This window comes from Leucoraja erinacea, unplaced genomic scaffold, assembly GCF_028641065.1.
Source record: "Leucoraja erinacea ecotype New England unplaced genomic scaffold, Leri_hhj_1 Leri_1274S, whole genome shotgun sequence".
NCBI lineage: Eukaryota > Metazoa > Chordata > Chondrichthyes > Rajiformes > Rajidae > Leucoraja > Leucoraja erinaceus.
In genome coordinates this window covers 2,199-19,628 of record NW_026575533.1, presented here as the reverse complement: position 1 = coordinate 19,628, position 17,430 = coordinate 2,199, and the positions used below count along the sequence as shown (strand labels likewise).

The following is a 17,430-nucleotide window of genomic DNA, read 5'->3' as shown; positions in this document are numbered from 1 at the left end:
CCTTTCACACACAGTCACGGGCAGGCAGAACTTTCAGTCCAGTTTATTGTCACGTGTACCGAGGTACAGCGAAAAGCTTCTGTCCCGTGCTAACCAGCCAGCGGAAAAACAACACACGGTTACAATCGATCAGTTTACAGTGAGGATAGACGCAAAATGCTGGAGTAACTCAGCGGGACGGGCAGCATCTCTGGAGAGAAGGAGTGGGTGACGTTTCAGGTCGAGACCCTTCTGTCCCGCTGAGTTACTCCAGCATTTTGTGCTTTCAAGACAGGGCTCTTAAAAATAGCAGATATTTTAATAGCGGAGTCAGGGGATATGGGGAGAAGGCAGGAACGGGGTACTGATTGGGGATGATCAGCCATGATCACATTGAATGGCGGTGCTGGCTCGAAGGGCCGAATGGCCTCTACTCCTGCACCTATTGTCTATTGTGTCTATTGCTGGTGTAGTTCGAGGGAGATACTGGCTCAGACACCACTATCTGAACAACTATCCACATCTTTGGTGACCCTCAGACTATCTTTGATTGGGGTTTCCTGGATTTACCTTGCACTCAACATTCACTTATCATAGGTAGATGCAATGCTGGAGAAACTCAGCGGGTGAGGCAGCATCTATGGAGCGAAGGAATAGGTGACGTTTCGGGTCGAGACCCGGAAGGGTCTCGACCCGAAACGTCACCTATTCCTTCGCTCCATAGATGCTTCCTGGTCTCGACCCGAAACGTCACCTATTCCTTCGCTCCATAGATGCTTCCTGGTCTCGACCCGAGACCCTTGTTCAGACTGATGAGGGGATGGTGGGGGGGCGAGGGGAGGGGGAAGAAAGGAAGAGGTGGAGACAGTGGGCTGTGTGTGGGAGAGCTGGGAAGGGGAGGGGAAAGAGGGAGAAAGCAGGGACTACCTGAAATTGGAGAAGTCAATGTTCATACCGCTGGGGTGTAAACATATGAGATGCTGCTCCTCCAATTTCCGGTGGGACTCACTCTGGCCATGGAGGAGACCCAGGACAGAACGGTCGGATTGGGAATGGGAGGGGGAGTTGAAGTGCTGAGCCACCGGGAGATCAGGTTGTTTATTGCGGACCGAGCGGAGGTGTTGGGCGAAACGATCGCCAAGCCTGCGCTTGGTCTCACCGATGTAGATCAGCTGACACCTGGAGCAGCGGATGCAGTAGATGAGGTTGGAGGAGGTGCAGGTGAACCTCTGCCTTACCTGGAACGACTGCTTGGGTCCTTAGATGGAGTCAAGGGGGGAGGTAAAGCGACAGGTGTAGCATTTCCTGCGGTTGCAAGGGAAGGTGCCCGGGGAGGGGGTGGTTCGGGTGGGAAGGGACGAATTGACCAGGGAGTTACGGAGGGTGCGGTCTCTGCGGAAAGCAGACGGGGGGGAGATGGGAAAATGTGGCCAGTGGTGGGGTCCCGTTGGAGGTGGCGAAATTGTCGGAGGATGAATCTGTTATCCCCTTATCGTGTATCTGTACACTGTGAACGGCTCGAATGTAATCATGTGTTGTCTTTCCGCTGACTGGTTAGCACACAACAAAAGCTTTTCACTGTACCTCGGTACACGGGGCAATAAACTAAACTGAACTGAATAATGGGAAGGGGAGTAAGTCGAAGGTTTGTTGTAGGAAGGAACTGCAGATGCTGGTTTACACCGAGGATAGACACAAAAAGCTGGAGTAACTCAGCGGGACGGGCAGCATCTCTGGAGAGAAGGAGCGGGTGATGTTTCGGGTTGTTTACACACATCACCCTTCCATATCTCTGGGTTTCCCTCTCCCCTGACTCTCAGTCTGAAGAAGGGTCTCGACACGAAATGTCACCCATTCCTCTCCAGAAATGCTGCCTGTCTCAATAGGCAATGGGTCCAGGAGGAGGCCATTCGGCCCTTCGAGCCATTCACAGTGATCATGGCTGATCATCCCCAGTCAGTACCCCGTTCCTGCCTTCTCCCCATATCCCCTGACTTCGCTATCTTTATAATAGTTCTACCTAACTCTCTCTTGAAAGCATCCAGAGAACCTGCCTCCACCGCCCTCTGAGGCAGAGAATTCCACAGACTCACAACTCTTCTGGGTGAAAAAGTGTTTCCTCATCTCCGTTCTAAACGGCTTACCCCTTATACTTAAACTGTGGCCCCTGGTTCTGAACTCCCCCAACATCGGGGACATGTTTCTTGCCTCTAGCGTGTCCAAACCCTTAATAATCTTATATGTTTCAATAAGATCCCTTCTCATCATCCTATACAAGCCCAGTCACTCCATTCTCTCAGCATATGACAGTCCCGCCATCCCGGGAATTAACCTTGTTAACCTACGCTGCACTCCCTCAATAGCAAGAATGTCCTTCCTCAAATTAGGACCAAAACTGCACACAATACTCCAGGTGTGGTCTCACTAGGGCTCTGTACAACTGCAGAAGGACCTCTTTTCTCCTGTACTCGACTCCTCTTGTTATAAAGGCCAATATGCCATTCGCTTTCTTCACTGCCTGCTGTACCTGCATGCTTACTTTCATTGACTGATGTACAAGGACCCCCAGATCCCGCTGTACTTCCCCTTTTCCCAACTTGACGCCATTTAGATAGTAATCTGCCTTCCTGTTTTTGCCACCAAAGTGGATAACCCCACATTTATCCGCATTAAACTTCATCTGCCATGCATCTGCCCACTCCCCCAACCTGTCCAAGTCACCTTGCATCCTCCTCACAGTTCACACTGCCACCCAGCTTTGTGTCATCTGCAAATTTGCTAATGTTACTTTGAATCCCTTCATCCAAATCATTGATGTATGTTGTAAATAGCTGTGGTCACAGCACCGAGCCTTGCGGTACCCCACTAGTCACTGCCTGCCATTCTGAATCCCTGCTGCCGTTAGTCCCTACTCTTTGTTTCCTGTCTGCCAACCACTTCTCTATCCATGTCAGCACTCTACCCCCAATACCGTGTGCTCTAATTTTGCCCACAAACCTCCCATGTGGGACCTTATCAAATGCTTTCTGAAAGTCCAGGTACACTACATCCACTGGCACACTACATCAAAAATAGAGAGAATACAGAGGAGATTTACTAGAATGTTGCCTGGGTTTCTGCAACTAAGGTACAGAGAAAGGTTGAACAAGTTAGGGCTTTATTCTTTGGAGCGCAGAAGGTTAAGGGGGGACTTGATAGAGGTTTTTAAAATGATGAGAGGGATAGACAGAGTTGACGTGGAAAAGCTTTTCCCACTGAGAGTAGGGAAGATTCAAACAAGGGGACATGACTTGAAAATTAAGGGACTGAAGTTTAGGGGTAACATGAGGTAAAACTTCTTTACTCAGAGAGTGGTGGCTGTGTGGAATGAGCTTCCAGTGAAGGTGGTGGAGGCAGGTTCGTTTTTATCATTTAAAAATAAATTGGATAGTTATATGGACGGGAAGGGAATGGAGGATTATGGTCTGAGCGCAGGTGTATGGGACTAGGGGAGAATATGTGTTCGGCACGGACTAGAAGGGTCGAGATGGCCTGTTTCCGTGCTGTAATTGTTATATGGTTATATGGCTCTCCCTTGTCCATTTTCCTAGTTACATCCTCAAAAAACTCCAGAAGGATTAGGCAAGCTTAGTCATCGCCTTCGTAAATCCATGCTGACTCGGACCGATCCTGCTACTGCTATCCAAATGTGCGGTTATCTCATCTTTTATAATTGACTCCAGCATCTTCCCGCTGAGTTACTCCAGCTTTTTGTGTCTGTCTTCGGTGCGATCTGTTCCTTGACATCTCTTCCCGCTGCCGTTAAATAACCTGCGATGAATCCTAGTTGAAGTGTGGAGCTAAATTAGCTGTGGAAAACACGCAGGGCCCCTTGCCAGCCAGCAGAGATGCAGAGAATCACGCATTATATAACACTTAGCCATTTTGTGTTCAGGGATGTTGTTTGCTCAAGGCTGGCAATCAATAAGCAAGATAAATATTCCAACAAGTTGCTGCAATAGGTTTAACAATTAATGCTATTGTATCCGCTGTTCCAGGTGTCGACTCCTGTACATCGGGGAGACCAAGCGCAGGCTCGGCGATCGATTCGCCCAACACCTCCGCCTTAACCTACCTGATCTCCCGGTGGCTCAGCACTTCAACTCCCCCTCCCATTCCCACACTGACCTTTCTGTCCTGGGCCTCCTCCAAGGAGTCAATTAGGTCGGGGCGTTTTTCTAGCATGATGAAAAATGTCCAACGAGTAAAAAAGGTCGTGAATTAGGTCGTGTAAGTGGGACAGGCCCTTTACTGTACTTCTCTGCCACAGAGGGTAGTTGAGGCCAGTTCATTGTCTATATTTAAGAGGGAGTTAGATGTGGCCCTTGTGGCCAAGGGGATCAGAGGGTATGGAGAGAAGGCAGGTACGGGATACTGAGTTGGATGATCAGCCATAATCATATTGAATGGCGGTACAGGCTCGAAGGGCCGAATGGCCTACTCCTGCACCTAATTTCTATGTTTCTATGTTTCTATGTTTCATCAGAAGTTCGGCACGGCCCCTACAACTCTCACCAACTTCTACAGATGCACCACAGCACGGTTTGGGAACAGCTCCATCCAAAACCGCAAGTCGTTCCAGGTGCGACAAAGGTTCACCTGTATCTCCTCCAACCTCATCTACTGCATCCGCTGCTCTAGGTGTCAGCTGATTTACATCGGGGAGACTAAGCGGAGGTTGGGCGATCGTTTCGCCGAACACCTCTGCTCGGTCCGCAATAACCAACCTGACCTCCCGGTGGCTCAGCACTTCAACTCCCCCTCCCATTCCCAATCCGACCTCTCTGTCCTGGGTCTCCTCCATTGCCAGAGTGAGCAACAGTGGAAATTGGAGGAACAGCACCTCATATTCCGCCTGGGTTGCTTGCGTCCGGATGGCATTAACATTGAATTCTCCCAATTTTGCTAGCCCTTGCCGTCTCCTCCCCTTCCTTAACCCTCTAGCTGTCTCCTCCCATCCCCCCGCCCTCGGGCTCCTCCTCCCCCCTTTTTCCTTCCTTCTTCCCCCCCCCCACCCATCAGTCTGAAGAAGGGTTTCGGCCCGAAACGTTGCCTATTTCCTTCGCTCCATAGATGCTGCTGCACCCGCTGAGTTTCTCCAGCAATTTTGTGTACCACCGCAAGACATTGCAGCGATTCTGGACACAGCCCAGACCATCGCACGAACCAACCTCCCATCCATCGACTCCATCTACACCTCACGCTGCCTCGGCAAGGCCAGCAGCATCATCAAGGACCAGTCTCACCCCCCGCCACTCCCTCTTCTCCCCTCTCCCATCGGGCAAGAGGTACAGAAGTGTGAAAACAAACGCACACACACCTCCAGATTCAGGGACAGTTTCTTCCCGGCTGTTATCAGGCAACTGAACCATCCAACCACAACTAGAGAGCAGTCCTGACCTCCCATCTACCTCATTGGTGACCCTCAGACTACCGTTAATCAGACTTTACCTTGCACTAAACGTTATTCCCTTTACCCTGTATCTCTAAGCTGTGGACGGCTTCATGTATAGTCTTCCCTCTGACAGGATAGCACACAGTCAAACATGTGGAAACAGACCCAACCTGCCCACACCGGCCAACAATGTCCCACCTACACTAGTCCCACCTGCCTGCGCTTGGTCCATATCCCTCCAAACTCGTCCTATCCATGTACCTGTCTAATTGGTTCTTAAATGTTCAAATAGTACCTGGTTCAACTACTTCCTCCGACAGCTCGTTCCGTACACCCACCGCCCAATTGGAGTCCAATTCACTGGATGTTTTCAAGAGAGAGTTAGATTTAGCTCTGGGGGCTAACGGAATCAGGGGATATGGGGAGAAGGCAGGAACGGGGTACTGATTCTGGATGATCAGCCATGATCACATTGAATGGCGGTGCTGGCTCGAAGGGCCGAATGGCCTAAACCTGCACCTATTTTCTGTGTCTGTGTCTGCGCGTCTCTGTGTGTGTCTGTGTCTCTGTGTGCGTCTCTGTGTCTGTGTATGTCTGTGTGTCTGTGTGTGTCTGTGTGTCTGTGTCCCTGTGTGTGTCTCTGTGTCTCGTGTCTGTGTGTGTCTGTGTGTGTCTCTGTGTCTCTGTGTGTCTCGGTGTGTCTGTATGTCCGTGTATCTGTGTCTCTGTGTGTGTCTGTGTGTGTGTGTGTGTGTGTGTGCGTGTGCGTGTGCGTGTGTGCGTGTGTGTGTGTGCGTGTGTGTGCGTGCGTGTGCGTGTGCGTGTGTGTACGTGTGTGTGTGTGTGTGTGTGTGTGTGTGTGTGTGTGTGTGTGTGTGTGTGTGTGCGTGTGTGCGTGCGTGTGTGTGTGTGTGTGTGTGTGTGTGACAGAGTGGATGTTGTTGTCTATTCCCCGTGGCGCGGTGCATCACCTCTCCAGAGAACGCTTGTCCGTTGAGCAGATGCTCGGAGCCCTGGCTGTCTTCGCTGCCGAAGTGTAGCCGCACTTCCTCGAGCCGGTAGCTGTAGGTGAGGGGACCTCCCGACATGTTGACCAGTGGCTCCTTGTCCAGCCGCAGAGATACGTGCCGACCCGTGTTGTACATGGTGCCACTGACCTGCAGTCAAACACAAACACGTGCCGTGAGTAATTACACAAGGTGGGCAGTCAGCCGGCACATGCGCAGATTGTTCTCTCCGCAAAAACTAAAAATCAGTAACAATTCAATTTGCCCAAGGCTTCTAAATCTCCTTCATTTTTTAGTTACTGAATTACTGGCGGGGGATGGAGGGTGAAGGCAGGAGGAGAGATGGTGGGGAAAACGGGAGCACACCCGGACGTTGAATCAGTTGTCATCTTATTGAGGGAGAGTTCCTTTCACAATGTGTGGAGAATCTGTACCAGGGGTTAAAGATGCGGGGAGGGCAGGAGCGTTGAGAAGGAGGGGGTCGGAGATCATATCAGACTCACTCACCGCTGCCGCAGCGCTCCGGGCACGGACAGCAGAACTGGCCGTCACCTCCGGGGTAGGAAGGAGCTCGGGTGACAGCGAGCGGCCGCTGGGACCCGACAGCAGAACCGGGCACCACTTCAGCGCCTACTGCCGGCCCCGCGCTCACCTCTGGCAGTGCTCTCCGTCTGAACACCTCTCACCTGCCGCTCGCCGGCTTCACCTATGTCAGCCGCTTCCCGCAAATCCTTAAATTCCCACGGCCGAGTAGCCTCAACTGGTCCCGTGAACGGGCTGTCGGAATTTAAGGATTTGCGGAAAGGCGAGCGGCAGGAGAGAGGTTTGTAGATGGCGAGCGGTGCCAGAGGTGAGGGGAGACCAGCAGAAGAGGCGGAAGTGGCGGCCAGTTCTGCTGTCCGTGCTCGGAGCGTTGCGGCTAATCCACTCGAGCTAATTCACTCCCCGGCCACAATAAAACCATATAGCAAATACAGCACGGAAACAGGCCATTCGGCCCTTCTAGTCCGTGCCCAACACTTTTTATTATTATTATTTTTTATTTTATTTTTATTAGAAGTACTGAATGTCTGAATACATTTGTTGTATTGCTTCATGTTTTGAGCTTTAAGAAAAAGATACGAAGTAAGGAAAGTGCACAAGAGTCGTGAAGGTGCAGGAGAATGTTGGGAACAGAAAGCCCCTTAGAAAAGGAGTTAGAGAAGGAAGTAAAGAAAGAAATTAGACCCTAGAAAAGAAAGAAAAAGAAAGGAGAAACAATCGCTCTATTATAACATTAAACTCCGCAGAAAGGGGACTACCAACCAAGTCTGTTGTTGTTGGGGGGGGGGTTTTTTAACCCCCCGTTGCCAGGTCCTGGTACCTTTTATTTATCTATCTATCTATTTATCTATCTATTTATCCATTTATTTATTTATTTATTTGTTTATTTGTTTGTTTATTTATTTATTTAATTTACTATTGCACCTCATGCTTGTAATAGTTCCAAAAACATAGACCACGTCTTTTGGAATTGGTCTGCTTTGCCTGCTAAGAGGAATCTCATCTCTTCCAGATGTAGTGTTTCAGACATATTTGATATCCACATTTTTATTGTTGGTGTAGGTGCATTTTTCCAGAATTTAAGTATGAGCTTTTTTCCCCATTATTAGCCCGTAATTGAGTAAATTCTTCTGAAACGCGTTTAGTTCAGGGTTACCTTCCGATGTTCCAAAAATGATGCATTCTGGTTTTGGTACCAGTTTTATTTTCGTGCCGAACACTTAATCTCACCCAGTCCCATCTACCTGCACTCAGACCGGTGCGTCGCAAATGGCCCCGATCCCCTCCTTCACAACGCTCCTGCCCTCCCCGCAACTTTAATCCTGGGCCAGACTCCCCAAACACTGTGAAATGTAGTCTGGCCCGGGAAATACAGTATTTAAAAACATAAAGCACCAAAGAATGTCCTTACCACGTTATTGGTGCATTAAGTCCATTCTTCACTCTTTGTTTCCTAAGATACTCTTAAAATAATGGCAATCCATATTTGAAAACCCCGCAAAGAAACACGCGCTGTGCATGCGCAGCACCGCAAAGGCAGAATTACTGCCGCCTTCAGCCCCGCGCATGTCATTGACGGCTTCAGGCAGCGCTGACGGCACGTGCCTGACCTGCAGATACACGGAGAAACTTGCCACAGACGGCTGTGGAGGCCACGTCAGTGGGCATTGAGAGAGACAGATTCTTGGTTAGAGCTGGTCTCAGGGCTATGGGGAGAAGGCAGGAGAATGTGGTTGGGAGGGAGACACAGATACGATACGTGAAAACACAAGATACGTGAAACGTGAAGTTAAAATGACAAAGAGGTCAGCCACGGTTGAATGGCGGAGTAGACTTGATGGGCCGAATGGCCTCATTCTGCTCCTATCACATGAACATGAACTATGGGCGACACGGTGGCGCAGCGGGTAGAGCTGCTGCCTCACAGCGCCAGAGACCCGGGTTCGATCCCGACTACGGGCGCTGTCTGTACAAAGTTTGCACGTTCTCCCCGTGACCTGCGTGGGTTTTCTCCGGGCGCTCCGGTTTCCTCCCACACTCCAAAAACGTGCGGGTTTGTAGGTTAATTGGCTTGGTGTAAATGTAAAATTGTCCCTAGTGTGTGTGTGTAGGATCGTGTTAGTGTGCGGGGATCGCTGGTCGGCACGGACACGGTGGGCCGAAGGGCCTGTTGCCGCGCTGTATCTCTAAACTACATTGGGTGGGGGCTGGAGGGGTGGGCACAGGCAATTACCTCGCCTTCATTCACAATAGGCAGCCCGATAAATATTTGATTACAATGAAAGGTTAGGGCAGCAAGCTGGGTGCTCGATATAGATTAGTGGGTCTCGCTGAGAGTCGCTCCTTGCAGCAGCTCACCGACCTTTACTGGAGAAAACACACCAGAGAAAGGTCACTGTATCGGCAGGCAGAGGGGAGGGGAGGGGAGGGGAGGGGAGGGGAGAGGAGGGGAGAGGAGGAGAGGGGAGAGGAGGGGAGGGGGGGGGCAGGGGGGAGGGCAGGGGAGGGGGAGGGGAGGGGAGGGGAGGGGAGGGGAGGGAGAGGGGGGGGGGAGGGGACAGGGAGGGGAGGGGGAGGGGAGGGCAGGGGAGGGCAGGGGAGGGGAGGGGAGGGGAGGGGAGGGGACAGGGAGGGGAGGGGGAGGGGAGGGCAGGGGAGGGGAGGGGAGGGGAGGGGAGGGGAGGGGAGGGGAGGGGGGGAGGGGAGGGGGAGGGGAGGGGAGTGGGCAGGGTGGGGAGGGGGAGGGGACGGGAGGGGAGGGGAGGGGAGGGGGCAGAGAGGGGGTGGGGAGGGGAGGGGGGCGGGCAGGGAGGGGTGGGGAGGGGAGGGGAGGGGAGGGGGGGCAGGGAGGGAGGAGAGGAGGGGAGGGGAGGGGAGGGGAGGGGACGGGAGGGGAGGGGAGGGGAGAGGGCAGGGAGGGAGGGGAGGGGGGCAGAGAGAGGGGTGGGGGAGCAAACGTGAGTGGGTGGGGGGCAGGGAGGGAGGTGGCCATTAACACCAGCCTGCATGCACTAGGTACAATTTACACTTATACCAAGTATAAAAACCCAAAACCAATTAACCTACAAACCTGCACGTCTTTGGAGTGTGGGAGGAAACCGGAGCACCCGGAGAAAACCCACGCATGTCACGGTGGAAAACGTGCAAACTCCGTCCAGACAGCGCCCGTAGTCAGGATCGAACTGGCGCTGTGAGGTAGCAGCTCTACCCGCTGCGCCACCGTGATGGCGGTGGAGTCCAAAGCATTGGGTGTTTTTAAAGCAGAGATTGACGGGGTTGAGAGGGAAAAATAATCGAATGGCAGTGCAGGCCCGATGGGCTGAATGGCCTAATTCTGTTCCTGTATCTCATGGGTTGAGCAGCTCGGGGAAGAGAGGGATGGATTTACCAGAACGATCCCAGGAATGAGTGGGTTAACATATGATGAGCATTTGTCATCACTGGGCCTGTACTCACTGGAGTGAAGAATGAGGGGGGACCTCATTGAAATGTACAGAATAGTGAAAGGCCCGGATAGAGTGGATGTGGTGAGGATGTTTCCACTGGTGGGAGAGTCTAGGACTAGAGGTCACAGCCTCAGGATTAAAGGATGTTCTTTTAGGAAGGAGATGAGGAGGAATTTCTTTAGCCAGAGGGTGGTGAATCTGTGGGATTCTTCGCCACAGACGGCTGTGGAGGCCACAAGTCAGTGGATATATTTAAGGCAGAGATAGATAGATTCTTGATTAGTGCGGGTGTCAGAGGTTATGGGGAGAAGGCAGGAGAATGGGGTTAGGAGGGAGAGATAGATCAGCCGTGGTTGAGTGGCAGAGTAGACTCGATGGGCCGAATGGCCTAACTCTGCTCCTATCACTTAGGACTTTATGACGGGGTGCCGTTAGAATGCAGTTGTTGTTGTCGACGTCGCTGAACATAGGCTGCTGCCAGAGAGAAGCTGTCAATCCCTGCCGGGTAGAATCCACCAGCGGATAAATCTGTGCGCTGATTTAGATCTTGTGTTTAAGAAGGAACTGCAGATGCTGGAAAATCGAAGGTGGACAAAAAAGCTGGAGAAACTCAGCGGGTGCAGCAGCATCTATGGAGCGAAGGAAATAGGCAACGTTTCGGGCCGAAACCCTTCCGGGTTTCGGCCCGAAACGTTGCCTATTTCCTTCAGGGTTTCAGCCCGAAACGTTGCCTATTTCCTTCGCTCCATAGATGCTGCTGCACCCGCTGAGTTTGTCCAGCACTTTTGTCTACTAAATGCCCCTGTCCCACTTAGGAAACCTGAACGGAAACCTCTGGAGACTTTGCGCCCCACCCAAGGTTTCCGTGCGGTTCCCGGAGGTTGCAGGTGGTTGCAGGTGGTTGCAGGTAGTGGAAGCAGGTAGGGTGACTGACAAAAACGGTGGTATTATGCAATAATAGTGTAAGGCTGGGCAGACGGGCACTAGGACCCTGTGTGACAGAAGCCAGGCTCCAGTAACCGGATGTGACTGGAGCCCTGGGGTGTGGGCAGTTAGGGAGTTGCCTGGGCTTGCACACGAGGCTGCTGCTGTTGCTGCTGTTGTACAGAGTTGTTAAATAAAGAGATACTCTGTTTACGTCGTCGTACGAGCCTTATTACAAGCATAACTCGACAAAAACCTCCGGGAACCGCACGGAAACCTTGGGTGGGGGGCAAAGTCTCCAGAGGTTTCCTAAGTGGGACAGGGGCATTTGGTATTTGATCTGTCATTTTCTCCGGGGGCGGGGTGGAGATTGGTGTGAATCCAGTGAACGACCACATCAGGGACTGTTGGATCACACCGACCAGCTCGGCCAGGACAGTCTGTGCTGTTCCACCCACACACACACACTCTCCCCCATCTCCTACACCCACAGGTGCTAAGACAATGTCCATTTGGGTGCTGTGTTACATTACAGGGCCCAGGGTGCTGGGTTATAGGTGCAGGCTGTATGGTGGGTGGGGGGGGAGGAGAGGGGAGAGGAGAAGGGTGCAGGGGGTGAGGGGGAGGGGCAGGGGAGGAGAGGGGTGCCCGGTGTACATGGGGTGCAGGGGGGGGGTGATGCCAGCCCAGCCCTCACTGACTGACTGCCGGACTGTGCTGCTTTGAAGCTGCTGCAGGGCCCATGCTGCAGCGAGTGGCACATGGCGTGATGTCGGGGGGGGGAAGTCAGTCGCTGGAGGCCAACACAAGGCAGCCTGAGCCTCTCCCACACTTCATCTTCAAACAGACTCGGTGATCAGCTGCAGAGTTTAACTCCTGCACCCTCAGCATCTGCATCAGTCTGTGAAGCTTGGGCTCGCCCGCCTGTATCTTTGCTCCAGTCCTTCACCTGGGTTTAATTCCCTCTACATTCGGGGGGCGGCAGGGTGGTGGAGCTGCTGCCCCCACAGAGACCCGGGTTCCGTCGCTGTCTGTGCGGAGTTTGCACGTTCTCCCCGCGACCTGCGTGGGTTTTCTCCGGGCGCTCCGGTTTCCTCCCACACTCCAAAGACGTGCAGGTGTCTGGGTGGACACAGAATTGCTGGAGAAACTCAGGGGGGTGAGGCAGCATCTATGGAGCGAAGGAATGGGTGACGTTTCGGGTCGAGACCCGGAAGGGTCTCGACCCGAAACGTCGCCTATTCCTTCGCTCCATAGATGCTCTCGATTTGGGCCGAAGGGCCAGCTTCAGCCCTGTGTCTCTAAATCTAAATCTCCAGTCCTTGTCTTTGATGTGATTTCATTAGAGTGGGACACAGGTCCCAAGTTAATCCTCCTATAATAAAGCCTTTTGATCCCCAGACCAGACCTGGCATCTGCACGCCACTTCCATTTACTTAATTTAAGTTTGCGATTGTCCCTTTAACGAGTTATCGGGGGCAAAGGGCTTTGTTCTGCATGCCTGTCTATCTGTGTACCAAGGAACTGCAGGCACTGGTCATAAGGTCATACGTGCTAGGAGCAGAATTAGGCCATTCGGCCCATCAAGTCCACTCCGCCATTCATTTATCTCTCCCTCTCTCTCAACCCCAGTCTCCTGCCTTCTCCCCGTAACACCGGACAATTTACTGATGATACACACAAAGTGCTGGAGTAACTCAGCGGGTTAGACAATAGACAATAGGTGCAGGAGTAGAGGCCATTCGGCCCTTCCAGCCAGCACCGCCATTCAATGTGATCATTGGCTGATCATCCCCAATCAGTACCCCGTTCCTGCCTTCTCCCCATATCCCCTGACTCAGAGCCCTATCTAGCTCCCTCTTGAAACTATCCAGAGAACCGGCCTCCACCGACCTCTGAGGCACAGAATTCCACAGACTCACCACTCTCTGTTTGAGGGTCAGGCAGCATCTCTGGAGGAAAGGAAAGAGGAATATGTGCTGTTCGTGTGGAGTTTGCAGGTTCGACCTGTGACTCTGTACTCTGGCTACTCAACAAGACGTGAGGCAGCATAACTACCCGCTGCACCACCGTGCTGTTGATGGGCTGGCATCTACTTGGCTTCGAGTGTCGCTGCCTGTGGAGATGTAAATCACTCGGTCTAGTTTAGAGATACAGCACGGAAACAGGCCCTTCGGCCCACCGTGTCTGTGCTGACCAGCGACCCCCTACACACAATGGGGACATTTTACAATTTTACCAAAGCCATTCACCTTGAAACCACGGTGGCGAGCGGTAGAATCGCTGCCTTATAGTGCTTGTAGACCCGGGTTCGATCCCGACTACGGGTACTGTCTGTACGGAGTTTGCACGTTCTCCCCGTGACCTGCGTGTGGGTTTATTCCGAGATCTTCCGTTTCCTCCCACACTCCAAAGGCGTGCAGGTTTGTAGGTGAATTGGCTTGGTGTAAATGTGTAAATCATCCCCAGGGTAGTGTTAAGCGTGCGGGGATCGCCGGTCGGCGTGGACTAGACGGGCCGAAGGGCCTGTTTCCGCGCTGAATCTCTAAACTAAAGTAAAAACCTACAAACCTGCACGTCTTTGGAGTGTGGGAGGAGACCGGAGCACCCGGAGAAAACCCACGAGGGTCACGGGAAGAAGGTGCAAAAACTCGGGACGGTACCTGGGCCTCTGGCGGTCTCTGTGAGGCAGCAGCTCTACCCGCTGCACCACCGTGCCGCCCCTGTGGTTGGAGACTCATAGTAGAGCCAGCTTGACTGCGAGGGCTGTGGAACATTGCTACAGTGGGTGGGAGGACTCATCCATTATTCATCTTATAAATAAAACAGTAATGAATATGTTCGACACCACGATATCTCAATTTGGGTCAGACACTGGGGATCAGACAGAGCTACCGACATCTTGATGGAATGAGAGAAACAGCATGGAGACAGGCCCTTCAGCCCATTGATTCCATGCCCACCAGCCACTGTGCCTGCAACAGCTAAGGCGGGTAACACACAAACTATATAAGACACACCCGAGCAGGTACAAGTGTGGGAAAGTTTCAGAGGATACAGGGCAAAATGGGACGGATGATGAACTGCAGGAGCTGGTTTAAACCGAAGATAGACACAAAGTACTGGAGTAACTCAGCGGGACAGGCAGCATCTCTGGAGAGAAGGAATGGGTGACGTTTCGGACTCATTGAGAGTCACGAGAAGGGTCTCGGCCCGAAACGTCACCCATTCCTTCTCTCCAGAGATGCTGCCTGTCCCGCTGAGTTACTCCGGCCCTTTGTGTCCACTTTCTTCATCTCGTTTCACCTTTGACTTCATTTCCAGTGTAGACAAAAATGCTGGCGAAACTCAGTGGGTGAGGCAGCATCTATGGAGCAAAGGAATAGGTGACGTTTCGGGTCGAGACCCTTCCGGGTCTCGACCCGAAACGTCACCTATTCCTTCGCTCCATAGATGCTTCCGGGTCTCAACCCGAAACGTCACCCATTCCTTCTCTCCAGAGATGCTGCCTCACCCGCTGAGTTACTCCAGCATTTCGTGTTGATGGGGCTAGTTTAAATGCGATATCTTCTCTGAGTTGGGCCGAAGAATGTTGCCTGGGTTTCAGCAACTAAGTTACAGAGAAAGGTTGAACAAGTTAGGGCTTTATTCTTTGGAGCGCAGAAGGTTAAGGGGGGACTTGATAGAGGTTTTTAAAATGATGAGAGGGATAGACAGAGTTGACGTGGAAAAGCTTTTCCCACTGAGAGTAGGGGAAGATTCAAACAAGGGGACATGACATGAGAATTAAGGGACAGAAGTTTAGGGGTAACATGAGGGGGAACTTCTTTACTCAGAGAGTGGTAGCTGTGTGGAATGAGCTTCCAGTGAAAGTGGTGGAGGCAGGTTCGTTTTTATCATTTAAAAATAAATGGGATAGTTATATGGATGGGAAGGGAATGGAGGGTTATGGTCTGAGCGCAGGTATATGGGACTAGGGGAGATTATGTGTTCGGCACGGACTAGAAGGGTCGAGATGGCCTGTTTCCGTGTTGTAATTGTTATATGGTTATATTATATGGAAGGGTCTGTTGCCATGCGGTATGGCTTGGTAGCCCAAGCAGTGAAGGTTTTCTCACAAGTTCCGTGCTATCCCAGTTTTCCCATCCACAACCTACGCACTAGGGGGCAATTTATTGAGGAGCGACTAACCCACAAACCTTCCCAGAGGAAGCCCTCGTTGTCACAGAGTGATACAGTGTGGAAACAGGCCCTTCCCTCCAAACCTGTCCTATCCATGTACCTGTTTCTTAAACACTGGGATAGTCAATAGACAATAGACAATAGGTGCAGGAGTAGAGGCCATTCAGCCCTTTGAGCCAGCACCGCCATTCAATGTGATCATGGCTGATCATCCCCAATCAGTACCCCGTTCCTGCCGTCTCCCCATATCCCCCGACTCCATTAGCCCTTAGAGCTCGATCTATCTCTCTCTTGAAAACATCCAGTGAATTGGCCTACACTGCCTTCTGTGGCAGAGAATTCCACAGTTTAAGAATAAGGAGTAAGCCATTTAGAACGGAGATGAGGAAACACTTTTTCTCACAGAGAGTGGTGAGTCTGTGGAATTCTCTGCCTCAGAGGGTGGTGGAGGCCGGTTCTCTGGATGCTTCAAGAGGGAGCTAGATAGGGCTCTTAAAGATAGAGGAGTCAGGGGATATGGGGAGAAGGCAGGAACGGGGTACTGATTGGGGATGATCAGCCATGATAACATTGAATGGCGGTGCTGGCTCGAAGGGCCGAATGGCCTCTACTCCTGCACCTATTGTCTGTTGTCTATTCGCAACTCTCTGGGTGGAAGGTGTCGGGCGTGTGTTCTGCGGTGAAGGGAGTTTGCAGAATATCCGCTCGCTGGAGTGAGAGCGTGAATGACGGGCAGCGACGTTGTGCTGAGTGACGTGCGGAGCTCACAATATTGGTGCCGCCTGTCACAACAAACAATCCCAGCCGGTGCGAACAGAACAATGAGTGACAGGTGTGGGTGCACATCTACCCGATCTATTCCTCCCACGGTTTTATACCCAGTCATTCCATTCCTTCATCTTTACAATAGACAACAGACAATAGGTGCAGGAGTAGGCCATTCGGCCCATCGAGCCAGCACCGCCATTCAATGTGATCATGGCTGATCATCCCCAATCAGTACCCCGTTCCTGCCTTCTCCCCATATCCCCTGACTCCGCTATTTTTAAGAGCCCCATCTAGCTCTCTCTTGAAAGCATCCAGAGAACCGGCCTCCACCGCCCTCTGAGGTAGAGAATTCCACAGACTCACCACTCTCTGTGAGAAAAAGTGTTTCCTCGTCTCCGTTCTAAATGGCTTACTCCTTATTCTTAAACTGTGGCCCCTGGTTCTGGACTCCCCCAACATCAGGAACATGTTTCCTGCCTCTAGCGTGTCCAAGCCCTTAACAATCTTACCTTGCGACCGGCCGTGTTAATGTGCAGGGGGGTGAGGAAGGGGTCGAAGATCATGTGGGTGGTCTCGATGTTGATGGGCGACTGCCTCTTGCCCACCGAGCAGAGGTTCCAAGCGGAGTTCACCAAACCCCAGAACGAGGGGACTGTTGAGTCGGAAACAAGAGGAGACACAGTCAGTTCAGTTTAGTTTATTGTCCCGTGTAGCGAGGTACAGTGAAAAGCTTTTGTTGCGCGCTAACCAGTCAGCGGAAAGACAATACATGATTACAATCGAGCCGTCCACAGTGTACAGATACATGATAAGGGAATAACGTTTAATGCAGGATAGATTATACTGAAATTGATGTTCTAGGAGCAGAATTAAAACCCCTGTCCCACGTTACGAGTCCACTCCAAGAGTTCTCTCTCCCGCGTTTGCCCTGATTCGAACTCGGAGATTTACGGTAATGGCCACTCGTCGGTACTGGGGGCTCTCGTGGACATTGTTCAACATGTTGAAAAATCTTCACCAGTCTTCCCGTGCTTACCTGCCGTTAGCGAGTCTTCCCGAGTACCTGCCGTTAGCGCTAAGAGACGTCCCCGAGCTCCGACGTACCCGCTACGTTCATTCTCCGTGCTTACCACGAGTTTGATTTTTT

The 17,430-nt window shown here is 52.0% G+C and overlaps 1 protein-coding gene across 1 annotated transcript in view; it reads right to left on the bottom strand.

Moving 5' to 3' along the window:
- The window catches only part of LOC129715603 (carbonic anhydrase-related protein 10-like), a gene marked incomplete at both ends in the record, with an annotated part of 40,274 nt that extends 23,299 nt beyond the window's left edge, over positions 1-16,975 (bottom strand). The window contains 2 exon segments of the mRNA XM_055665481.1: positions 6,342-6,570; positions 16,793-16,975. Coding sequence (XP_055521456.1) covers positions 6,342-6,570; positions 16,793-16,975 — 412 coding nt within the window.
- Positions 16,976-17,430: the final 455 nt, after the last annotated feature.